Source organism: Anguilla anguilla, chromosome 12 (assembly GCF_013347855.1).
Source record: "Anguilla anguilla isolate fAngAng1 chromosome 12, fAngAng1.pri, whole genome shotgun sequence".
NCBI lineage: Eukaryota > Metazoa > Chordata > Actinopteri > Anguilliformes > Anguillidae > Anguilla > Anguilla anguilla.
Window position 1 is genome coordinate 18,431,780 of NC_049212.1, and position 26,544 is coordinate 18,458,323.

Genomic DNA, 26,544 nt, shown 5'->3' on the forward strand with positions numbered 1-26,544 from the left:
GGAGTGATCCAGGTTTCTGTGAGAGCCAGAAGTCAAGAGACTTTGTCTTGGCAAAGGCAGTAATGAAGTCAGCCTTCTGGACAGCTGATTGTCAGTTCCATGGTCCCCCCACAACAGTTCCTGAGAAGTGGACAGGGGTGGGTAGACCAGGTTAGATAGTTGCGCCTGCGGTCGATGGCCCGTCTGGAGCGAGGCAACGCGCACAAGGGAATCGGGGTGAAACACAGGGCAAACTAACGACAAGGCTATGGCAGGCTCAGCTGGAGTTAAAAATACGGGGTGGCAATTACATAATTGCATTGAGCTCGTTAGGGCAGAATAGGACGTGACTGCATACACTGTTTAACTAACGCACAACTATGTTCTCTAACTAGCAACAGCTGAGACAAATTAAAGAGAGATTATCTGAACTAACGCAAAACTATGTTCTCTAACTAACAACTGAAATAAATTAAAGAGAGATTATCTGAACTAACGCACAACTATGTTCTCTAACTAGCAACAGCAACAGCTGGGACAACTGAAACAAATTAAAGAGAGATTATCTGAACTAACGCACAACTATGTTCTCTAACTAACAACAGCAGGAACACATTAAGTAAAGATACGTTTATCTGAAATGTGGAGTAGTAGCGACGACACAAAAAAATATAATATTATGAATTTAGCATTTCCCTATGACTGAATTTGGTTTTATTAATTTAAGCAAAGGTTAGCAGAAGAGATAGGTTAAAATAAATTATCGAATTGGCAAAATCCTCTGTGAAAAGAATGAAGGGAAAGAAGAGAACCTGATCCCTGAGAAACATTCTCCCTTGGGGATACAATCCAATAGGAGTGGATAATGAAAACAGTGAGAACTAAACAATACGCTGAGTTAACCACTTCATGCATCCTGTTTGAAACCATGTAAATACCATTTTTTATTTTATTTTATTTATTTAACCTTTATTTACCCAGGGTAGGTTCGCTGAGCATGGATGCTCTTTTTCAGGAACGCCCTGCTTCACACTCATACACATTCACACCTGGGAGCTGCTCAGTACAACCACAATCTTCTATTGTTGGCCACTGAGCAGCTCCACTGAAGGGAGAGAACATTTTTTTAGCCAATTAAATCAGGGGATGATTAGGTGGCAAGTTTTTTTGCGAGAGCCAGATCTTGGATTTTAGCCAGGACACCGGGGAACCCCCTACTCTTTGCGATAAGTGTCATGGGATCTTTAATGACCACAGTGAGTCAGGACCTCGGTTTAAGGTCTCATCCGAAAGACAGCATCTCCTACAGCACAGTGTCCCCGTCACTGCACTGGGGCATTGGGGCTTATTTGACCAGAGGGAAGATTGCCCCCTGCTGGCCCACCAACACCACTTCCAGCAGCAACTCAGTATTCCCTGGTGGTCTCCCATTCAAGTACTAACCAAGCCCACACTTGCTTAGCTTCAGGCAGTCGGCAGGAGCAGAGTAAATGGTGGTATGGCTGCTGGCCAAATGATACATGCCACAGCAGAGCAGAAATACAGTACAATAAAATTTAGATCTGAAGTTAAAATTATAAAAGGAGTAGTTTGAATGCTGATATTTCCTCATTTTAATGAATTATCTGATGCAGTATGAAATTACAGTCCACTATTTTAGAGTAATGCCCAGTATGGGACAGTTTTAATAGGTAAGGTATGGTGGTATAGAATGATACTTTTGTTTGATGAGAATCATAAAAAAAAGCATCACACCATACAATACCGATACCCCTGGGGCTAAGAATTAAGGTGAGAAGGTTCTAGTTTGGGACAGTTTGATTGCGATACCTTATAAGGAGAAGAGGCACATCAAACAAATGGCCTGTCAGCGGAATTCCTTTTCTCCGCATATGTTACACCTGCTACACAGGTGAGTTTGTTCACTCCACCCCTGTCATTTAAATTATAACCACCCCTTACTCCCACCCAAACCTTCAACCAATAACCACACACACACAACCTTTGGAGTCATCTACCAATATTACACCAATATAAATCAATAATAAAATATAACTGCAAACTAAGAAAGAACTAAAGATTTTTCAACAATTTATTTTTTAGAACAGCTTTTTTTACTGGTACCAAGCAGCCCTGTGTGTTCAGGTCTCCAAATATTATAGTCATTATCATGTTTGTCCATCCTCATCACCAAGGAAACAAGATAATGATGTTTACCGCACTGTCTGTCAGAAATCTGCACTGTAAAGGAAAAAAAAAAACAAGTACCAGCTGAATTCTTTAAGTTATTGACTGGGATACTGCAAATATGTACATCATAGGCATGCATTTTATGAAGAATGTATTATAGCAGCATGTATTTTCACTGCTGCTATAACACACCTTTTGTTTAAACATCTATAATTATCATAAAGTTGCAGCAAATAAACCAAAAACAAAGAATATATACACAAACATTATGAACTGTGGGATATTAAATCAAATGAATAAAATAACTTGCTGGGTTCAGGCTCATGAAGACATAAAACCACTCTCTGAGATACTGATATGGCAACCCAGCTCAGTACTAGGGTGGAAAGTTACAGGAGGAATGTTCTCCGTGGTAGTAGTGTCTACATCAGGGGTGGTAATCTCAAGTCCTGGAGGCAGGCAACACAGCCAGGAGATTTGATACAGATAGAGACCAAGGCCTGTTCTAGTCATCATAAAGTAACATAGTGTATCATGGTCTTTGATTTGGCATGGTTCACTGAGGGCATCCTCTAAACCTGCCAAAATTAATACCGATAGTCCCCTCAGTCACATGGAAACTTAAGAAAATCAGGTGAAGTGCCTTGTGGTACAGTGGCAGTGGTCACATCTGGGGCCTGACCCCATGATCCTCTGGTCTGTGGATTCTTGTGGCACTAAAATAAATATAGTCATTTTTCATTTGTGCCGGGGAGTGATGTAACATGGATAGCAGGCCTCAACACAGATTCATTTATGCTGCAGGTAGGCCTGTTTCACGACGTTTCAGGAAAAGCAGCAGCTATGCTTTCGAACCACAGGCAGCTAATTGTAATAGGATACTATTGCACTTTGAGAAGCCTCCCTGTGAAGCCCCCAACAGCCCCAAGAGGGTGGACTGATGCCAGTGCACTAAGGGGTGACACACAGCCAAAAGATAAAGCCAGCACTCCCGGGAGGACGGTGCTATTAAAAATAAATTTTTAACAAGAGAATGAAATGTGCTGGATTACTCACAGTGAAGGAAATTAAATTCTGAAAAGAAAGAAAGAAAGAAAGAAAGAAAGAAAGAAAGAGATAGAGAGAGAGAGAGAGAGAGAGAGAGAGGTTTGCCATTAGTGTAATGATCACTTAGAGCAAAGCCAGGATTTAATTCCAAATGGAACCCATCTGGGGTGTTGTTGCAGGCCTTTCTTGAAATGTGATTTGTCTGTGCGGGGGGCCAGTCTGGATTTCCTCAGGTCAAAAGAAGAGAAAAACTGAAAGATGTAGGACTATTTTGATATGGACGGCCAGCTACTGCCACACGAGGTATGATGGCAGCAAGGTGGCACATGATTGGGCCCTGCTGTTTAACACTGAGAAGTCTGGGGCCTACTTTCCCCATTTTGGGGGGCCCTCAGATTTTTGCTTTTCTTTTTTTTTTTCTCATCAGGCCTTGCATATCATTACTTTAAGTACAGAGATTGTATTATGGCAAATGGACAAAAAACTGAAAAGCATATTGAAATTTTACTAAATTTATTGATAAAACATGCACACATCAAGATGGAAAACTTTTGAATTTATAATATTGATTTTTATAGCCTTGAGTAAGAAATGCACTTCAAATAAACATGACAAACCACACTAAAACAATAACTATATACAAAATAATCATCAGAATTTAGCTATGCCAGTGCTCAAAACAGTTTATTACTGTTATCTTATATATATATATATATATATATATATATATATATATATATATATATAAGAATGTATACGAATCCTTCAAATTTTAGGTGAACTGAATATGTCAGCCCAAATTCAAGTCACTGTATTTCCACAGGTCATATCTCACTCATCCATAACACATTCTTAATCCTTCTTAATCTTCTTAATCTTATCCCTTATATGCCACCTTTTTAGTCCCAGACATGTTATCATTCAAAAATGTACCCAAATTCATACAACTTTGTTTGATAGTTCCTCAGTTATTCCACTATTTTCCAGTTTTTCTGTAAATATATCATTTCTGTAAGCCATGACATGTTTCCCTTACATGTATAACTATTGAATTGATGATTAAAAAAAAAAAGTGTCCAAGAGACGCAGGAGGGATGCCTGGATGTAATGTTTTTTTTTTTTTTTTGTTAACACTTTTCAACACTATTCCCATTTTTTATGCTTTTCAACACTATTCTCAAATGGTTTACAATTAAAAAATGCATTATTTTTTAAATGAAAAATTCAGGAACTAGAGTGCAGAAGACAGTTTAGCTTAGATGATTTTTGTGAGAAAATCAGTCATTAATACATGCACACTCTATCCTTAGATGACTTAAAATGCTGCTCTTTGGTGTTCTTTGCAAGAACTACCATCCAAAACTACTTCTACTACTGCTATTATTATTATTATTATTATTATTATTATTATTAATAATAATATATTTTGGGAAGAACCTGCATTCAATAAAACCGCCAAATACAGAAAAATCTTTGTTGAATTGAGGGTATGAAATGTGGAATGCTGTAAACCTTTCAATAAGTTATTACAATTTTGGCAGCTTCTCTTCTGTGCCAATTTTTTCCAAAGAGAATTAAAGAAAATATGATGTAGCCTACAAAAAATTCTACAAAAATGCTAATAAAGCTGGTTGGTTTGATAATATCAGGGTGTATTAAAGGATGTTGTAAATTACAGGATGTAGAAAATTGCAAAACAGACCAAGACATGTAATTTTATTATAAAAATATAAGCTACAGTTCCAGGGGAAATAAATGAATAAATCACGCTCATATATGCAGCTATTACCATGCGCATGCATTCCGCTTTAAATGGAGCCTGTAAAATTCCTGTCCTATTAAATCCTACTACAAGTTCAAACAGCCTGCCAATGCTAACATACCATTTGACAATTGCTGCTCTTGAGCTTCCGCAACAGTGATTTATCTCCATCACTAACACAAGCGGCCAACTTCGGAAGAGCTTAGTTAATTTTTGAGTCCGCGATTTGACGGCGAGTATCACAATATTAGCCTAATGTAAAACCAGAGGGTGGTGGGGTGACTACAACTATTCCGTCCACAACACCGAGCACAAGTTGGTGTCATGCACCTAGTAAATCCTACCTCCACAGGATCATCTGCGCCAGGGTGTTAGAATAAACCACGGCATTTACTTGAGGCAAAATCCATTCCCGAGCTATTTAGGATTGACTGTCAGCGCACTCCTTACGAGACCACTGAGGCGGCTTGAGCGTCACTGACAAGATCTGTAGGCTACTAAACGCCGGCTTTTAAGATAGTCAACGTCGGGTACTAGAGCCATTTAAGTACTTCCTCGGCTAGATAATTATTTGTATGCTGTTCGTTTTAGTTTTGCGTGCTGTTTGTCGGTTATTTTGGCACACAGTAAGCCTATACTGAATCAGCGGCACTTCAGTATTAAGGGATTGATGATGGTGTCGTGCCGTTAACAGGTAGAAAAAGACCCTCCGTTTCTAGTAGGCTACAGAGGGGAACGCATTTTTTTAAAACCAGCAAGAACCGAAGCAGAGTACCTTTTTCGCTATCGATTTTCCAGGTTGTTCAGCGCTTACCCAAGAAGGTTGTTCTTTTATGGATTTGATGACTGTTTGATTGGTCGGTGATGCCCATTTACATCATCGAGCGAAAATTTCCAGAGACACCTGGTAAGTCAGTCCCGCCTGGAAAACACAGGTTTTTAGTACTGTAATGTGCATATCTATAGCTAGCGATCTTGTTTGGACTGTGCACCGGTTGCGTGCATTGAATTATTTATAATGCATTTATTTGCAACTACGTTGAAATACTATCAATGCAATAATGTTGCCCGATCACCTCTTTCATTAATCTATTCATATAATGCACGGTACCCCCCTATAAGCAATTTGAAGAATGTAACCCTATTTCTAATAGAAACAGTGCAGCTGTTATAGCATACAGCGGTCATTATAGCCGAATAGTTCATCGATATTGCTCAGACCTTATCAACCTGCATTGATAAATGTTAATAATCTGAATTATTTACATATAGAAATATATCTATAGATATTGATGTATATATCTCCTTTTTCATGACATGGAATAACAATTTTTAAAAATTGCTAACGGTCACCATATAATAGCACAGAAATTACGTTTCAAATGTATATATGCAATGAAATATGAACGGGGATTAACAGTTTTTCCTGCTTCATTTCATTCTCTTTTAAGTATTTCATAAACGCACTGTCCCGTAATTGGAGATTTTATAGCCTACCTTTTATGTCTTTTATCATCAGCTGGACATTCTCAATGCATCCAATGTTTCTGAGGAACTTAACATGCAAGCTTTGTATTTCTTAGTAACTTTACACAAGCTTAGTGCCTGATCGCTGTTTGAAATTGTTTTCTGAGTTTTGGGGGATTTCGCTCGTCCAACCGAGCGCTACAAGTCGCACAATCGAATTAAGAGCTGTAAACGCTCCAGTGTGGCAACATCAACAAATCTAAGAGGATGTTGTTTCGTTTGTTATTGCAGACACTGCAACAAAATATGCATAAGATTCTATACGAGTGTCTTGTAGGAAAAACTAAACTTAAAAGAGCTCAGATATGCTGTAGGTAATTGGAATTCAAAACTATTTTCATTATTTTATAGCACTAGCTGTTCTCAACATAAGTGACGCAGACCGTTCCCCGTTTGCGCTGTTACTTCACTCTCAAAGCGTCATTCCTCTCTTGGCCTTTGAATAGACTACGGTCCCCTGCCATGTGAAACAACTCCTGGCCGTAGTCGGCACCAGAGCTGCTGTGAGAATAGTATTGTAAAGGAGCCTCCTCTGGACTCTCAACGAGGCGCGTGACTGTCAGCTAGCTTTGACACGCCGGAGCGTGTCAGTTAACGCTATCGCTGTCTTTCTGTGAATATCAATCATACGCTAGTGAAAGGAATGGCAATATGACACGGATGATAGCGGGAACATGGGTCTGTTCAGGCTTAGATTGGCTCCCAAGTGATGTCATGCCATTTAACCCTGGGGGAAAAACTGGTTGCACCGCGTAAAAAAAATAAATAAAAAAATCAATACATTTATAATATAATAAATTGCAAAACCTAAGTGGTTTAGTAACATGAAGCTACATTGATTAACCATTTCTGTTGTATAAAGGACATGACTACTGAAGAAACAGCTCAGAGGCAGGACTTATTTTACTGTCTTCTTATAGGCCTAGGTATTAACAAATTTGCCTAATAAGTTCTTCTACCTCTGTAAGCTACTGTTTTGCAATGTACAGCAAGAAGAACAGCACGTGTAATCAAAAATAGCCTGTAGTGTCTAGTCTCTGAACACATGGATATAATAACTGTGTGTCCAACGTACTTTTATGAAATAAAGGATAACAACCATTTTTTTTAAAAGCACAAACACATTCTGTAACAGGTTCCATTGGAACACATACACGCAAGCACGCACACACTCACACACACACGCATGCACATACACACACACGGTAATTACCTATGGCATATTTCTTGCAAAATGTAATCAAATGGAGTGAGTCATTCTTCACCTGACTTTCTGGCTCCTGAAGCCCAAGGGTATGAGGGTTCTGAAACACATTAGAAAAATACACCATAAGAATCTCATTACAAATGTAATGTAATGTAATGTAATGTACAAATCAGAAGCCTTCGTCTTGCCCCCCCCCCCCCCCCCCCCCCCCAAACACACACACACACACACACACTCACTCACTCACTCAGGGGAAGCCCCCTGGCAGAGAATGTCATCCGCGTCTTCAGAATGGACAGATACAGGCTGAAGCCACTTCTGTGAGAAGTGTCTCTCTCTCTCTCTGTCTCCCTGTCTGCTTCAAAGGGGAATTTAAGACTTTGTCCTCAGGTTGGGTCTTTCATCTTAATGAGTGCTCGAAAGGCCTGCCGTAAATACAGTCAGTCTGCTTCACTGCCAAGGATCAAGGATTAATTGCTCTGCAAGATAAACTAAACAGTGCACTGGGAACTTTGCTGATCTCCTTTATCTATTCAGTGACAGACACGGCTCAGACGAGGCAGGGAAGGTATCTAAAATAACTCGCACGTACTCTGGACTTAAAGTTTGGACATTTTTATGCATCAAATACCCTTTTTTATGGTTTTTTCCCCCAGTGATGTCAAAGTCGTCCGTTATAAAGGGACATATTTTTGACAATACTTTTTCATTGAAAATTTTTTGTTGTGTTATTCAGGTGACTTAACACAGGCTGCACTTGAAGGACAGACTATGGCAGAGAACAACACTCCCAAGTCTGCCAAGAAGCTGCGATGGACATCCCTGGAGATTGGACTTATAACTATTGTGTCACTCCTCTTTATTGTACTGGTTGCTTTGATTGTACTGTTTGCAACACAACGGCATGGTAAGTGGAAGTGTGTGCTTATTTAATGAATCATAATTAGATTTTGATGATAATGAGACAAAAAAAAATGGCAATTTATGACAGCCAGTAGTGGGATGCAGTAATATCAACACTGTTGGTGTACCTTCAGTTGAGATCCCAAAAACAGATCCAGCGGCCCTTGGAGGCTGCAGCGGATGACAAACATAAACAGGCCCTTGCATTGACTGCATTGACTGTAATTATGACACTCAATAAATGTTTAATAAGCTATTCCAGGCAGAACACAAGCACACAAGGATTTCTCCATGGGAATGTGAGTGTGTGAGTGTGTGTGTGTGTGTGTGTGTGTGTTGGGGGGGGGGGGGGGGGGGGTGGTTAGGAGGCATGGCACCTCAGGATAATAAGGAGAAAGAGGAGAAATAACTGCATCTCATTTCCCTCCAAAAAAAAAACAAGCAGTGAGAATGGCTGGCGAGTCTTTGCTCTGTCTGCTGATAACCCTGTTATAAAAGGAATGATTTCCCCCACAATATTGTGCTTGTTTAAAATCCTGCGCAGCTTTATATCATTGGTGCCCCAGGAGACAGATTTGAGTGTGGTTTCCACAGCATTCCTTGGTGACTGCACTTTCAAATGCAGTGCAGAGTGAGTGGTATGTGGTGGTGAATATTTTAACATGGGCTGATGTGAAACACATGGCTGAAGGTGTTTGTGGTTTTCTTCACAGATGCTGTTTGCACAAGCGCAGATTGCACCCAATCAGGTGAGTTGAATGACATCAATGTCAATGATATTAACATCAATCACCGATTCTAATAATCTTTTGCAATTCACTTGCTGCATAATGGTTATTATCCCAAATAAATGCTTTTAAACCCATTTATGGCATCTAGCAATTCAAAGATTTTAACTGGACTCTGACTTTGTTTACTGAATAATCCAAAAAAATTTCACAATCTGGCTGTAGCACCTCTGTTTGGACACTTGCCAGACTCATATGGGGTTAATGTTCTTCTGACTAGCTGAGCCTAATAGGGCTTTTAATCCCGGTGCTGTTACAGCTTCCCGCATCATTTCAAACATGGACCCCAGCGTTAATCCATGTGATAACTTCTACCAGTATGCTTGCGGGGGCTGGCTGAAAAGGAACATAATCCCAGAGACCAGCTCCCGGTACAGCACCTTCGACATCCTGAGGGACGAGCTGGAAGTTGTGCTGAAAGGTCAGTGAAACATTGATTTCATGTAGATGAAACATTGACTGAGTGTAGGTCAAAGACTGGCACAGCAGTGGTAAAATATTTACACTGGATTTTGCCAGAGAAACATCCTCTTTATTAATGAATACATTTTTATTCATTTATTTTTTGTTGCAGATGAGCAATGTGCATAAGCAAAAAACAAACATGCGCATTGCTATGTGTTCTCACACTTCGAGTCAAGCATGCTGGGATTGATGGTGGGGGGCAATAAGGGGAGGAGGGGGCAGTGTCTGGCTTAACCCTGCTCAGCACTTAGGTCGAGGTATCCGGAAGGCCCTGTAGCCCTGGTGGACATGATAGAACTGAGAGACTCATTAGTCCCACAGTGGCACCTGATTTACTGTCTGTGGGGATCCTGTTGCAGGGGGGGATCAACATGTTCAGTTCTGCACAGGCCTCATGTTCTGGGTTTTTTTAGAAAGGACAGTGGAGTCCAGGAAGTCTGACTAAGCAGACTTTAGCAGAAGGGCTTTCTGTTCCATTAAGGGGGTTAAACATTAATGATTAGGTGAGGTTCCAGGGGTGGTGGTGTTGTTAACACTGCTGTGCACTTTAAATGAGTGGAAATTTGAAGGACTGTCACCCTCCATCAAAGGAGACTGTTACTTCTTCTTCAGAGACTTCCTTCTGATATAATTACATTCATGAAGTCATTTTTATTCAGCACTTTTCTGTAGGAAACACTCTCTATTAGCATAACCCATGCCAGAGTGGAATCCTTGGACACCATATGTGTAAAAAGGCAGGCTTGAAGGATTGTAGAAAGAAGCCAGTATTCTCTGTGCCAAGCTAAGTGTCCTAAGTTCTATAGCACTTAGTCAACATAATACTTTCTTGAAAATGGATAATATTCAGGGCTTCTATTATGAAGTGAGCCCTTTAATTTCATCGCTGTCATGCATTCATTCAGTGATGGCCAGGTTACTGAGAATAACACATTCTATCAAATTCAATAGAGAACAAACATAACAAATTAAATATAGCAAAACAACCAAACCCTGCCAAAAGTGTGGGGAGCATCTTGCTCTGGGCCATGTAAACTTGCTGGTGCAAGATCAAAATTGTTTTGTCATGGTTATGTTTAGCACAAAGCTGTGCATGATGTGTTTGTGTGTGCGTGTGCGTGGGTGTGTATGTATGTTCATGCATAGGTACATGAAGCTGACCTGTTGGCTTAAATTTGTTTGTCTGCTATATCTGATACACTGTTCCTGGCCCAAGGCCCAGGTGTTTCGAACTAAGTGTGATCTATCAAAGAAAGAACACACCATATTCATGAAGTACAGTGAAGTGTGAAGTTATCCATACAATAGTGTAGAGCACAGTCCTGCATCTCATCACATACACTGTATTATATATATACATATATATATATATATATATATATATATATATATATAGGCAAGGACATTTCTTTCTTGATTTTGCTCTGTGCTGCACAGAGCTTTGTAATCAAACAATTCACATGTGGTTAAAGTGCAGATTCTCAGCTTGTATTAAAGTATTTTTTTGCATGTTGGTTTCACCATGTAGAAATGACAGAACTTTTTATACATAGCCCCCCCCCCATTTCAGGGCACCATAACATTTGGGACAGATGGTGTCCCTGATTAGTCAGGTGAATTCCGTAGTGCAGGTAAGATAGGAGAGCTTTCTGTATCTAGTCTTGATTCTAGGCTTGTAACTTCAGTGTCTGTTAAAGTCAATGAAGTTATTATGAGGCTGAGAAAAAAACAGTCAGAGCCATATGCTAAAACTTTGACTTATAAAAATGAATGTGGTTTGGAACATATTTAAGAAGAAAGACAGCACTGGTGAGCTCAGTAATCGTGAAGGGCATGGTAGGCCAAAGAAGACCTCTACAGTTGATGACCGAAGAATTCTCGCCATAATGAAACAAAACCCCAAACACCTGGCCTACCAATCAGAGGCACTCTTCAGGAGGTGTGGATGTGTCAGTGACTACTGTCTGCAGAAGACTTCACAAACTGACATACAGAGGCTACACTGCAAGATACTAATCAAGAAACAGGATGGCTTGGTTACAGTTTAAGAAGTACCTAAAAGAGAAAAGTTCTGGAATAAGGTCTTGTGGACAGGTGAGACCAAGATTCACTTGTATCAGAATGATGGCAAGGGTGGAGGCCAAAACAAAATAGCCCCCCCCCCCCCCCCCCGAAGTATACAGAAGCATCTTATCTGCTCAAGTTCAAACTCATTGGATGGCACTTCATCCTACAGAAAGACAGTGATCCCAAACATACTGCTAACACAACAAAGGACTTTTTTGAAGCCAAAAACTGGAATATTCTTTACTGACCAAGCCCAATCTGAATCCAACTGACCATGCATTTCATTTGCTGAAGAAGAAACCTATGGCAACTAGTCTCCAAAGCAAGCAGGATCTGAAGATGGCTGCAGTACTGGCTTGGCAGAGTATCGACAGAGAAGACAATTAGATGCCTATGGGTCACAGACTGCAAGCAGTCATTGCATGCAAAGGCTTGCACCAAAGTAGTTAGGGTGCTAAATGGGTGCTAAATTAGCAAGAAATGGGGCAAAGAAGTTAGAAATAGCTTAAGAAAAGTTTAAGATTTCCAGATGCAGTGCTCTGTACACACTCAGAAGGTTCTAGCTGATGGGCAGTAATGTTAACAGGAGAAGACCAGAAAGATCAAGAGACTGAAGACAAATATTTTGTGTTGTCTAGCAAGGGAAACCATCATAAAACCGCACCACAACTGCAGGAAGAACTCAGTGCAGCTAGAGAGAAACCAGTTCCCCTGACTACAGTAAAATGGCAACTAAACTCTGCTAGTCTAAAAGGATGTGCTTCTGCAAAAAGACCTTGCTATATTCTGCTAACAAGAAGAAAAGACTCCAGTTCTCAAACAATTTTCCTGTTAACATTGCTGCCCATCAGCTAGATCCTTCGGAGTGTGTACCCAACACTGCACCTAAAAATCTTAAGCTTCTTTGCAATTTCTCGCAGGGAATACCCTTGTCGCAAATATGTTTACTCGGCCTTGCACATCTAATCTTAACACCTTCTTCTTTGCCATATATCTTGCAGATTTAGTGTCGTGTCTAAGATTATGTGTTATTGTTGGTGGAAGCAGAAAAAAATGTTTATTATTCAATAAATGCAACAAGTAGTTTCCATTAACATTAATAAAACCACAAATTATATATTTATATGCACACTGTTTAAGTGAAACAATTCCAAACATCATTTAATGTGTGCAACAACTATATATATATATATATATATACAGTATATACTGTATATATCATGTATGTGAGCTATGTGAGAACTGCAGATGAAAGGAATATTCCATTTAACCTCAGAGAATCAGAAATGTCACACAGCGCCTGTTTCTGTGCAGTGTGGCAAACTGGTTGTGACTGAAGTGCGACGGAGTGGAGCAGCTGCATCAGTGGGAGGCTTTGCCAGTGCAGATCCGACTGACAGCGAGGGGCATATCAAGCTTGTTTGCATAATCTCTCCGAGATGCAAAGCAGAGGAAGAAATAAATAACCTCCACCCGTGTTGATACATCCGGGGTTGGGAAGGGACATGCAGCTGTGTCACTGGGTCTGAAAACCATCAGACATGACATCACAGTCTGCGTATAAATCTTTATATCATACGTTTGGTTCAACTCTGCTTTCGTGTGTGAAATCCATTATAAAATAATTGCACGTCTGCCCAGATGCCATGGGTCTGTAAAAAGTCTGTCCCGGAATGAGAAAAGTCATTCTGGTTTTATGAAGAAAGCTGTGTGTTCCAGTACGCAGTTGGCTGTGAAGTGTACTTACGTTTGAAAAGAGGTTGTATCAACAATAAGGCCCACTGCCTGCATGATGCAGAATAGGATGTGTAGGATGAACTCCTTCATTTACACTCATAGTCATAGCCATGCAATTGTGGCTCTTAAGTGGTGCAGTAGCTACCTTTCCTTAAAGGGGGAGAGTCTTTCTAAGGTTACCTTGGTTCATGGGTCTCTGGGTTTCAGGATCAGCTACATACTTCAGTACAGATATTCAATACTTAACTTAATGTCATGCTGAAAAGACAATAAAAAGGACAATAAATCCCAGTATATATTCTCAGAAGCCTGTACTAATTGTTACATGAAATAATTCTGTTGGACCGAAAGACCCTACATAGCACTGCTGCGGTAAAGTTTATTTCTCTGACCGTTTCCTTTTTAAGGATAGCAGCAGGTGGCAGAGACATCACATTTTTCCTGGAAAAGGAATTAACAATCATTGAACCCTACATCCAAAACAACATCATTTAGGTGCAGTGTGAGGGGCAAAGAGCACTCCAAATCCAAGGGAGCGGTTTGAAGCCCGAGCAGCTCCTGCTGCTCTGACTGCAGGCAGTCCGTAATCCAATCACACACGTGATCCCTGCCCTCTGCAGGAGGTGCCCATTTGGCCTTAATTAATATTAAACTGGCACTTACATCCTAGAAAAATCATTAGAGAGAAAGAGAGATTTTTAAAGTGCAATTGGACATCCAGAAAGAAGGATTTGGATAATTTTCTTATTTTCTACTTATACTCCTTAACTTAGGTGGTCCTATAACCTGAATAGATAGCACTGAAACCTGTCACCATAAAACATGACTTGCAATAGGTGTAGCGGCCCATTTTTACCAGGAGTGTGGCTCCTCACTGACTGTTTTAACAGAAACGTTACATCTGCCAACACAGCCAGGCAGTGCTTGTAAAAATTCAGACACCAATGTTAAGTCATGTAACAGGGCTATCAAGTCTGCCATGTACAGCCTGCATGCACCAAGGCACAAAATATATTAGCATCTGGAATTCTGCAGTTAGAATACGACGTGACAAATTATGTAAGCTCATGGGTAGTTGATGGAAGGGTGTAACAGTGCATCAGGCATCATTCCAGAATGTTCCATACATGCTTGACTGGGTTCAGTAATGGTGCCTGAGAAGACCCGGACATGGATAACATGCATGTCATGCCGCTCAAACCATTGTGTGACTTCTCATGCTCTGTGGACAGAGAAAGAAATGTTTTTACATGGTTGATCACTGAGTACTATTAAGCAACAATCGCCATACAACTTTCCTTCTAAGTGTATGAGTGCATCCAAAGTAGAAAAATGCACCTCACACCATTATGGAAACACCAAAAGCCTTCAATGTGGGAAGCTGTCCAGCTCCATTTTTTGTTTGCTGTCACTATCTTGATGTCATTTTTGTTCCAGGTGTTCTTGAGAGGCAAGGCTCAAGTGACAGCAGTGCCTTGATGAAAGCCAAGACGCTGTACAAATCCTGCACAAATGAAAGTGAGTTTATCAAATACACTGACACACCCACTACCTCCACCACCACCACCGCCCAGCCTCATCCTTACACCTAGGAGTCTGCGCAACTGGTTCTTGATTTTTTTGATTCCATTCCATTCTGCCATGATGAAGCATGAATTGAATAAATAAATAGGCCTTAATGAAGTAATGGTTTGTTATCTCCTCCAGGCAAGAGCCTGGAGGGGATTATGCGTTTGGTCGCGTGTGTGTGTTTATGTATCTGTCCGCAGCTAATCTCGCATACTACTGGGCCGATCAGCATATACTTGTGCATGCTGACAGCAGACCAAGGACCTGAATTCTAGAATATTTTGCAATGACAAGTATTTTATTTTAATTAATTTCCATCATTGTCCATTGAAATAAATTGAGTGCTAACTCCTCACTCCTCCTAACCTGCCGGTAGGGGCCGCAAGTGATCAACAACTGCTTCCATTTGGAATGAAAGACAAGCGATGTAAAATGTCAATTTCAACGTTAAAATGTCAACTAAATAATCTGCCAACTAATGGGGTACGCTAATGTTTGAATCTGTGGCAATTATTTTGTTGCCATTTTCACGTTGAAATTGATATTTTACATCGCTGGTCTTTTGGAATTGTTCCTGTCCAGATTGTTCCTGTCCAGATTTGAAACAAAAGTGCCAGACTATAACGTCAACGTTAGCTCTAACACATCGTGGCTGATATGAATGAAATTAGTTAACATGTCACCACCTTTAGCGTTACATCACTGAATCGGCGTTTTTGGGATTTTCAGTGGCACATGTTAGCTTTGCTGATGCAACAATAGAGGCTACACAATCAATGCAACCAGACCAATACAATATTACAAGTGGTAAAAACTTGTAATATTGTATTGGTCTGGTTGCATTGATTGTGTAGCCTCTATTGTTGCATCGACAAAGCTAACACACCTGGCGAAGATCTGCACTCTACTGAGTGCACACTTCTAGTTGGAGATGTTTTCGAAAGAAACTTTCTCTACGAGAACGGGGGTTGCCAATACGAGCAAATCGGACCCAGAAGAACACCCCATTCGAGGTAACAAAACACTTTCTTTTTTTGCCTTTCTGGCAGGTACAATTGAAAAAAGAGGCGGGACTCCTTTACACAACATGCTGCCAGATATCTTCGAGTGGCCAATGGCTGTGGACAACTGGGAGGTTGATTATGGTGAGATGCAACAGAGCACGGAGCACATGCACCATGGCTAAGCCTGCTGATCTGACCATTTTTCCCTCCCCTCCACAGGCCAGACATGGGCGGCAGAAGACTCCATAGCAAGGCTAAATGAGAAATATAGAATGCAAATCCTTCTTAATTTTTACATCGGAGCCGATGACAGAGACTCCAATTCCCATATTATCCATGTAAGTGTGAAAACACAGTGCACCTGGTGCAGCTTTATATATCCTTTGGACATTTACACCATTCACCAAATCCAGAGTTATATGTAAATGATAACTTTTAGTATTTCCATGCTACTGCTGATGGAAGCAGCTGTTCTTCAAAGGAAAATTCATGGTTTTGTCCCCTCTGCAGTTTGACCAACCTTCACTAGGCCTCTCCTCCCGGGATTACTATATGTGCACAGGGCCCTATGAAGAGGTAGGGCTTACTTTGCATCACCTCCCACACAACTGAGCGGGGCCATACTGAAATCTACACCGCCCAGTCACATACGCTTTTTGCATGCATTGTAACAGTGTTCAGTGTGTGACTTTCCGCTTTCGGTTATTTTCCAGTTATATCTGTACTGTTATTGGGCACACACGCACACACTCACATGCACACAAACAGAATCCTGGAAACTGTGGGATACTGGAAGTAAACATTTCTCAACGGACATCTGACAGGAATACCCAAATCCACAACAGATTATTTTTTCATGATTGAGATGTTTTTTTAATTCTCAATTTCCCTGTGGTTCTGATCACAAAAACAAAATCTTAAATAATGAGACAGAAATCCCAGTTGTACACATGCAACTCTTTTAAAGTTCAGTCCCTCGAATGGAAAAAATCTTTGAAAGGATCTGATCCCTGATTGCTTGGTTTCTCATCTTGCAGCATGAACATCCAAGCCTCAGAGCAGATATTGTTCTAATGTATTATTTGCATTTTTCTGCCTTCCTCTTTTGATGTATAATACTTTCCAGATACAAAATAAATCATTAAAAAATAGAAACAAGGCAGACTGTCTGGTGCAGTCTAACCACAACCCAAACCAGATGTACCCTTTGCAGTTGACATCCTATCTCCTGTTTCAGTCTATTATGCACCGGTTAAGAGGAAAGATTTGGAAACGATTCTCTAATGGGAGGGGCTGCACTTATTAAATAAATTAGCATTTAGCACTACCCCCCCTCCCCCCATTGGGGTGTCCTGTCTGGTTATTAATGGGGAGCAGAGATGCTCAAGGGAGTTCGTGACTGCAGTGCGAATATTTATCATTCCAAAATGTCCCAAAGGATCAGAAAAAAAATGTTCCCTCATGGTGTTTTCGTCAGTTGAATATTCACCAATGCTGTAAAAAATTCCCCCTCACCTCTCTCCGTACAGGATATCTTGCATTGATTATGTGTGTACACGAGTTTGTACGTGGAAAGCTTGCAGGCAAAATATGTCCAGTCCTGTTCCATGGGACTCTCTCACAGCTGGCCTCCCTCCCGTTTGCACAGGCATGCAAGGCATACCAAGAGTTCATGTTCAATGTGGCCTGGCTGATCCGGACGGACCGAGGCCTAAGTGTCAACGAGACCCTGATCGCGCAGGAGGTGACTCGAGTGATGCAGCTGGAGAAGGAGCTCGCTAACGTAAGTGTCACAGCAGACTCTGGGCCAAAGCGCTGTTTCCTTCCCAACAACTCTGTGGGCACGGTTTTATGTTTCCAGTTCCAGTTGTTGCTTTTAGCCTCTGTACCCTCAAGCCTCAAAACTGTAACTAGCAAAAAAAAAAAAAAAAAAAAAAAAATTGTGTTTTTATTATTTTCATTATTGCCCAACCATTTTTTTAGGATTCAATAACGACAGTCATAGTTTGACTTTTACAGCCTGTTGGTTTTTGAGGGAGTACATTGGTTTGTTGCTTTTGGACATAAGTAAGGACCCACAACCCTTTCTCTCGTCATGCTGGCACACAGCGTACCCATTGTGTTGGGTGTTGTTTTGTCCAGAGCACTTGGGCTGACCAAGGGTCTTTGGAATGAGATGTGGAGCCAGTCTGTGAGGCAGAGACATTTTAAGTTGGCTCTGAGTGTGTTTGCGTCACCTTGCACCGATCACTGACATTGAGCAGGACTTTGGAACGCCATGATAGCGTTCCAAAATGTTTATCCCATGCAGAATGTGCCGCTAGATTGAAATCTAAGATGGAATCTCATTCTTTCTGTGAGGGTTGTGCGTCTTGGTAAGAGAGACCGATGTTGTCCTAACCGTTTATTTATTGCAGGCCACAGACACACCCGATGACAGGAACAATCCCGTTTTTCTCTACAACAAAATGCAATTGCGTGTTCTCAATGAGAACTTCACCTTACAGATCGATTCAAAAGTAAGAGATTTTTTGTTTGTGTAGCTCCATGCTTTATTGATAAAATTTAAAGTTAAATGAATGATGTCATTCAATAAAAGGTTTTATTATTTCTGCTTTTGTAATATGCCTTTTGCAGGCTTGGCAAATCATGACCAAATAAGCTGCTCACCTTTTATTCCACACATTTCAGTCCTGTTTCCATATATTTTAAAATATGCACTTCCTTTTTTGTCTTGGCCATAACTAGCCTGAGTAGCTTTGTGTGTTTGCATTGATCATTGGAGAAAAAAGCCTCTCTTTGTGCCTGGCAGGAATTTAACTGGACCCGTTTCACAAATAATATCATGAAAACAGTGAACATCACAGTGACCGAAGATGAGCAGGTGATTGTGTATGCCCCAAACTATTTATTGAGGCTGAATCCCATCCTTGCAGAATACAGCCCAAGGTACATTTTTCCACACTGTTTCTAACTTTTACTGTTGTTTACTGTTTATTTACTCGGCAGACATTTTCTTAACTATGGCGGCTTATGTAGCGCACTTCTTTTGCACATTGTCAGTACAATTTAGTGAACCAATTCAGGTTAAGCACCTTGCAATGACACTGCTCCAGCTACACTACTATGCTAGGAAGCGACCAACTAACATATGAACAGTGAATGAGGGCATGGAGTGGGCAGGTTGTAGACAGGAATAGGTGTGAGTAGTCACCCACTCTTCTCCCTTGTTCACAGAGATATACAGAACTACTTGGTCTGGCGATACGTGATGAATATGGTGGTTGGTCTCAGCAGAGCATACAAAAACACAAAAAAAGCCTTCCGAAAGGTACCGTGGACGATCTCACCTTTCCAACATTTTTTGGAGTAGGTTAAATATTAGTTGACTAATGTTAGCCTCAATAAACTGGTCATCTCAGAATCTTCATCTGGTTCGATTTGATTTGATTTGATTGGGGGGTTCTCCCCAGCTTTCACCCTGTGCAGACTTCCTGCTGAACATGCATGCTAAATGCTCAGTTAATGTCTTTCAGATTCCTTTGCTTGCTTTAACTATGTTCACAGATACCCTTCCCCTTCCCTTTTAGGCCATCTATGGTACGACATCAGAAACTGCTGTGTGGCGTCAGTGTGCCAATTACGTCAACAACAACCTGGAAAAGGCAGTAGGAAGGCTGTATGTGGAAGAGGCCTTCGCTGGAGAGAGCAAGGAAATGGTGAATTCAGTCCTGCGGTTGTGTATATGAATGTATGTGTGTGAGAGAGAGAGTGTGGGTGTACGTGTGTACATGTAGGCATGCAGCAGGAGTGCAGGTCCATGCTGGACAAGGGGTCTCCCCTCACCACATGTCGTTAAAAGGAAATTTGAACAGGCCATAAATCACAGCTTCTAACTAGCACTGCGCGCAACAGCAGCACGCAGGAGCTCACTTCCAGCCATGCACCATGCGGCTCGCGCACACGCGTTTGTGTGTGTGTGTGTGTGTGTGCATGTGCGTGTGCGTGTGTGTGTAATGGCCTCATATCACTGATTAACTTTCACGATGCCCCCTACCACTGTTAACTGCATGAATATCTTGCCTGTTACTGTTGGCCAAGGGAATTAAATGCATTTTTGCCATTCAATTTTTTTATCTAAACTATTCCTCATAATCTTTTCATTTAAGGTCAAATAGCAATAAAACACAGTGTGCAGAAATGAAAGGCGATATAAAAAAAATTCTGTTTTAGACTGAGGCATGCTGAGAGATTGGTAACTGGGATACATGTGAAATGCAGCAAGTACAGCAGGTCCCTGTGGATAACGCAGCTTGCTGCTCGCTGTTGTCAAACCGTGTGAGGGGGTCTTTTAGCATAAGTGTTGCGCAGATATCTTATGCCCGGTAAACAATAGTACAGGACATATCCCTGTACAAAAAGTATTTTTAGGACAGTAGAAGATTCACAATATCAAGACAAGATAAAAAGCCACACAATATCTGTGCTTAAGTGTGGTAGTGATTCAAATTTCAGTGCGCCGGTGTTGTGTGACTGATACTTCAGGGCTTCTGTGAATTGAAGTTTTTTGACCTATAGCATTAATATTTTCACTGATAAATGCTTAGATGCTTAAATGCTCTCTGTCCCAGATGAATGAAATGATTGCTGAGATCAGGGAAGTCTTTGTGAAAAATTTGGATGACCTCAACTGGATGGATGCAGAGACCAGAAAAGCTGCTGAAGAAAAGGTGAGATCTATCTCTGCTTCTTGGGGTTTGAATCAAACATCTAAATATATCTGTTTTTGTTTGTTTTCAGTGAGTGAAGTGACCAGTCAGGGCATGTACTGTGGCTTCATGTAAATTTCACAAAAAGTCCGGTGTAGTTCCATCTTCTAATTTTTAAAAAGTGTTTTTAAAGATTTTGTCAGCCTTCTGTCTTCTTTCTCACTGCAGGCGTGGGCCATTCGAGAGAGGATCGGCTATTCGGAAAACATCAAGGACAATGCCTACTTGGACAAAGAATACAAGGACGTGAGTTTCAGTGAGCCTGTGTTTGGTGGTAAAAAAGGGGTGGGTGGCAGGTTGTGAAGCAGGACAGACTGCACAGTGAAAGACAGAGAGTGCTTCCACTCAGCATGATGAGGGGCCCCCCAGCTGTGTCCTGGCCACGTGGCTCACAGTCACCTGGAGAGTCATCACAGCTGGGGTCCTGACAGGAACACTATTTTATGGCCTAATTTCTGAGGACACATGGGGTCTCCAGAGATATAGCAATAATCACATTTTTCTTTTTTTTCTTTGCATTTTTTCTTCTTCAGTTGAGTTACAATGAGGAGGAGTACTTTGAGAACATCCTGCAAAATCTTGAGTTCTTACAGAGGAAATCACTGAAGAAATTGAGACAGAAAGTGAACAAGGAAGAGTATGTATCTTTTATCTCTATTGAAAAACAAAATGGCCTTGTATCAAGCTCAGGCATAATGACTGCTTTGTGTTTGAGGTGCTAGTAACCTGATCTTTCTCATCAATTTGTGTGTCTTAGTATAGCTAATTGTGTTCCCTGTCAGTTTTATTTTTGTGCACTTTTCTCTTATCTGCACAAATTTGGATAGAATACTCAAAAACTGTACTCAAATATTGTTACTCTAAAGTATTGTTACTTTGTTAGTAAATGTAAGCACTTGCCTCTGTCAAACCTTTGGTTTAAAGCATGAAGAGTGTTATTTTTAAGTCTACACAGTAAAATGCCCAGTTAATTCAACTCTTAACAGATAACTTTTTGTCCCATTCTTTGTTACATTACACATTTTTCTGTGTAATGTACCAAACGCTTACCAGTTAAAAACATTGTGCAAATAGGCCACTAAGAGTGACAGGTATGCTGGCAGTCAGTGGACAGTCTTTTATTCCATTTCCTGAACCATTTATGGTTTATTTAAGAAAGTGCAAACTTTTGATTAGATCACAGAGCATTCCACTAGACAACATCTTGACCATTAGTAAACATTGTTTCTTTGCTAAGTCTGCTCACTTTTTTCAGTTCTGAAGTTTCAGATGTATAAGATGTAAAATATTAACTTAATATTAAGTTAAATAAAGCCTTTTCTTGCTTGTTATCTTGCAAAACTGTAATCTACTCTAATGTTAGGTTATTGATTATCAAAACTATAACTAGCCATAGTTCAACTAACTAACTAACCACATATGAAAACAATAAAAATTATACAATAGTGTCATGTGATCTGTATGTATTCAAAGGTCTCCTGATAAACAGGTTTTTTTTGGCTTAATTTGACTGTGATAAGCCCTGTGGCTTTGTTTCCAATGTAGAGTTGCTCCAGAAGATGAAAGCTTGATTTACTATTACCAATAGTAACTAAGGACAACAGGATTTGGAACTAAGGACAAGGGGCCATTTGAAAATGTAACAGAAAACATACAGTTTTTCCTTAAATATTTAATTGAGTAAAAATAAGAGTTTTTTTTTTTATAGATTGTGATTTATAGAAAAATACTCAAGAAGTATTTTTAATGGATGTCTTACTAACCACATCTCCATTTACATTGATTCAGGACCTTCATGTTGTATATGCTTTCTTGTGAGCACTGATAAAGTTATTCTTTTGAATGGTTTTTGTTCCTGACACAAGGTGGATCTCAGGAGCAGCTGTTGTAAATGCCTTCTATTCCACCAACAGAAACCAGATAGGTAACAGAACTTCAACCGTCTATGGCAATCATTCTTCCATTATATGGTACATATGAAATATTTGAAATATAGCTTTTCATTGCTTCTGACACTCCGTTTGGCTTCCCAACCTATAAAGCACTGGCTGATGCTCTGTGAATATCATATTTTGCTTGCTTCGTGTTTATGTAAAGGTAGTCTCTGCAGCACTCTGTGATACTTCATTCTCAAAAACTATATGGAGTAAAATTGATTTTGGAAAGTTAGCTGGCATAAATACAGTACTGCATGTGTGGATCTCCTCTGCAGTATTTCCTGCTGGTATCCTGCAGCCTCCTTTCTTTGGCAAAGGGCAAGCCAAGTCTCTCAACTATGGTGGCATCGGCATGGTCATAGGCCATGAAATAACTCATGGTTTTGATGACAACGGTAAGGGAAGTCAGTCCAAGCATCTTTTCTTCATGATGCATTTTAATGTTGTACTTGGAGCTTCTCCAACACAATGTTAATCCGGTCAACTTTTACAAGAGATATTTGAGAAGAGCACCACTCTATTATTTTATTTGCAGAATATTTAATTTCTCTGTAAATGAGAAAAAGAACAAAAACACAGACCCAGTTGGTGGAGGTGAAGGGTTGACTCTTTACTACTGAAATAATGCGTTTGTTCCAATGTAAACACTATTTAATTCCAAAAGTTTTTTTAAAAGCCTGTATTCACTACAAAAGTGTTGAAATCAGCTAGTCAGACTAGACTGTTTATCTAACTAATAGACAACCTTCAAATCAAGTGTAATTTGGCATGCTTACAAACGTCCTTCAACAATATCCATTCCTAAAAATTCCACATTTCGAGTGATCTGCAATATTCTGTCATACACAGGTTAAAGATGAATATTTCAGGATTATGATCAGTGAAAATGTATTCCATTTTCCTCCTATGCCCAATTAAAGTTTGAATTGAAGCTGCCATGTGGTGTAATGGCAAAGTGCTAGTTACCTAAAGCAATTGAGTTAACCAATGCGATATCGAAAGCTTATTGTACTCTTAAACTCAGTGGTATTTATTGCATTCAGATGCCACCTTTCCTGCAGCACATTCCTGAATTAATAGAGTTTTTTTTTCTCAAATAGTACTGTTCATATTTTCAACAAAGAATGGTGGCATACTGTAATATCTCTGTGACTGAGTGTGTCGTGTGATAACTCGCACTGAGAATTTTCCAACTAAACTGAGTTTCTTCTTTAATCAGGGAGAAACTTTGACAAGGATGGTGATCTGAAGGACTGGTGGACTGCTGGGTCGACTGAGAAGTTCCAGGAGCTCTCAAAGTGCATGGTCTACCAGTATGGAAACTTCTCCTGGGACCTGGCTAATGGTCAAAATGTGAGGGTGCCAGGTTTTCCCCTTTGGCAGAAAACATTCCACTTTATTATTTTAGATATCAGTGTGGTACCAGGCACAACAAACCTTTTCTACGCAAACAGTTTTCAAACAAATTCTTCATTTCATTTTTGGCTGATTTTTAAAATGGTCACATGTATCCAATACATAAAATGTTGGAACCCCATTATCCTCTAGCCTCTCCTGCCACCTTATGCTACATAATTTCATTATAGGCTGATTTTTTGTTAACACCAGTTTATTTTTCCATGCTGGAAACTGCCACTATCAGTTTCAGTGATTGTTTTCTCCAGAGTAGTTTGTCATTTCCAGAAATTTGATTTAAAAAATCTGTTTTTTTTTGCGCTAATTTTCTGCACACCCTCTTTGTGTGAGCAGCTCAGTGGAAATAATACATTAGGAGAGAACATCGCTGACAACGGAGGGATGCGTCAGTCATATCAAGTAAGTAATGTAATCACAGTGCATTTCAGCATTGACTGTTGCTGCTCCATGTTCTGCTATCTAGCCAGGAAAATTGTTCCTTTTTCGGGAAATACAGCAGGTCCATATTCATTGGGATTTTACCCCATGCGACAAATAGCCTTTGTGAAGAAAATCTTGAAATTGGCAAGTGCTGTAATGGATTTTTCAGAAAAAAATACTTTTCTCCTGTTTCTCAATTGTCACCCCTCCACTTACTGTGCTGAGCCTGATGTTGGACATGATTACTGGCCTTGTAATAAGAATTGTTTGTAAAGGATATGAGAGTGTTAGAGAAAGAGAGGGAAAAATAAATGAAGTCGTGCACCAAAAACTCTGAAGGGGGGATGGCGTAGATACACGCACACACAAGTTCCAATAGCATCCAGGTATTTTCACTCGATGAAAAGTGGTTACGATGTTTGATTATAGAGCAGCTAGAACCAGTAATTATTTTTTTAATGCTTTGCCACCAGTTTCGGCTGCCCAATCATATACAGCAGCGTTCAGACTGCAGTATCTGTTGTAGGAAAGGGTAGACATGCACACACTCTCCACCGAAGCACATGATGTCGCCTGCTGCTTCTTTTCCACTGCAGCTTAAGCCAAGCTTTGCACACACATGAGCTGGAGGACGACACTTCATGTGCAGCTTTCAGCAAGCAGACCGCAGGTGCCTAATCGACCAGTAAAGGTCACTAGAGCGGTGGGGCATGGATCCCGGTGAACTGAACCCTCCCTAATACCGCCAAGTGTGCATCACCCTGCAGGGCTGCTGAGCTCAATCCTTAACAGGTCGAGCGGCCCAGCAGCCCTACAATCTGTTTTTCTTTCCACTGGGAATATGAGGACTGTGTGCATTGAAACAGGTTTCAGCACCAGGTTTCATTCTTAATGCAGTTTTACTCCTCAAATCTTTACAATTTTTCAGCTTTCATAGATTTTTACATATGCATCTGCTGAGACATTCTGTATCGACACATTCCCTCTTCAGTCATTCCCTGCTTTGTGGGTCTTAACGATGCTTTGATAAAACAGGGCTGGTTCTTAAATAGAAGTTAACACTGGGTGACATTTGCCAAAATTGCCAGAATGGCTATATTCAGCAATATAAATGATGATTAAGGTACACAGGTCTATGTAAGACAATGAAAAGAAAGCCTTTTTCTTTTGGTTAGATGTGTGGTCTCATGCTAATCTGCTTAGTGTACTGATGGTGGGACTGTCTTTGACACTGCAGGCTTACCAGAACTATGTGATCAAACACGGGGAGGAGGCTCCACTGCCAGGGATCAACCTCAACCACCAGCAACTGTTCTTCCTCAATTTTGCCCAGGTGATAAAAGAGTGAGATGCGGAGAGAGGGGGTTGACTGGGAGTAGAGGAACAGTGATAGTCTCCTATCTGCCCCAAGTTTTTTATTTCTTATATTTATAATTTTTTATCTTTCTCTTGGTGCTTCCGAAGGTTTGGTGTGGAACTCACAGACCCGAGCATGCCATCAACTCCATAAAAACAGATGTCCACAGCCCAGGAAAGTTCAGGTATGTCTTTCTCACTTTTTAACCACTCAGCATAAAATAGATTATGTATTTCATATCCCTTTTGTGCTGATAATTCACCACATGACTTCAGGACAACTGTGTCCCAGGTGCTGTACATTACTATGTTTTCTGTCAAACTTGAACTGTTTTTTGATAAACTCGGTGCTTGGGTTTTGTGGGAATGCTGTGAGCGAAGTTTAAGGAAAACAAACTTCT

General features: G+C 40.4%; 1 protein-coding gene and 1 long non-coding RNA gene across 5 annotated transcripts in view; one reads left to right on the forward strand and one right to left on the reverse strand.

The window, feature by feature from the left end:
* Positions 1-8,084, reverse strand: LOC118210401. The gene is made up of 3 exons (XR_004761854.1): positions 7,956-8,084; positions 7,719-7,809; positions 1-120 (listed from the first exon to the last, which is right to left on the reverse strand). It is a non-coding gene; the product is annotated as an uncharacterized LOC118210401 (long non-coding RNA).
* The window catches only part of LOC118210400 (neprilysin-like), a 22,947-nt gene continuing 1,637 nt past the window's right edge, over positions 5,235-26,544 (forward strand). For 2 of the 4 annotated variants that reach the window (XM_035386549.1, XM_035386550.1), the window contains exons 1-22: positions 5,235-5,885; positions 8,449-8,619; positions 9,329-9,364; positions 9,663-9,824; positions 15,110-15,190; positions 16,291-16,386; positions 16,465-16,583; positions 16,756-16,821; positions 17,894-18,028; positions 18,663-18,764; positions 19,058-19,194; positions 19,483-19,576; positions 19,836-19,964; positions 20,877-20,975; positions 21,183-21,260; positions 21,548-21,651; positions 22,880-22,938; positions 23,227-23,346; positions 24,171-24,304; positions 24,701-24,766; positions 26,025-26,120; positions 26,252-26,328. In XM_035386549.1, the coding sequence (XP_035242440.1) occupies positions 5,843-5,885; positions 8,449-8,619; positions 9,329-9,364; positions 9,663-9,824; positions 15,110-15,190; positions 16,291-16,386; positions 16,465-16,583; positions 16,756-16,821; positions 17,894-18,028; positions 18,663-18,764; positions 19,058-19,194; positions 19,483-19,576; positions 19,836-19,964; positions 20,877-20,975; positions 21,183-21,260; positions 21,548-21,651; positions 22,880-22,938; positions 23,227-23,346; positions 24,171-24,304; positions 24,701-24,766; positions 26,025-26,120; positions 26,252-26,328 (2,204 nt within the window). In that variant the 5' untranslated portion in view covers positions 5,235-5,842. Of the gene's footprint in view, positions 5,886-8,083; positions 8,281-8,448; positions 8,620-9,328; positions 9,365-9,662; positions 9,825-15,109; positions 15,191-16,290; positions 16,387-16,464; positions 16,584-16,755; positions 16,822-17,893; positions 18,029-18,662; positions 18,765-19,057; positions 19,195-19,482; positions 19,577-19,835; positions 19,965-20,876; positions 20,976-21,182; positions 21,261-21,547; positions 21,652-22,879; positions 22,939-23,226; positions 23,347-24,170; positions 24,305-24,700; positions 24,767-26,024; positions 26,121-26,251; positions 26,329-26,544 lie in introns of those variants that run through there. The other 2 variants (XM_035386548.1, XM_035386551.1) reach the window with 2 other exon arrangements.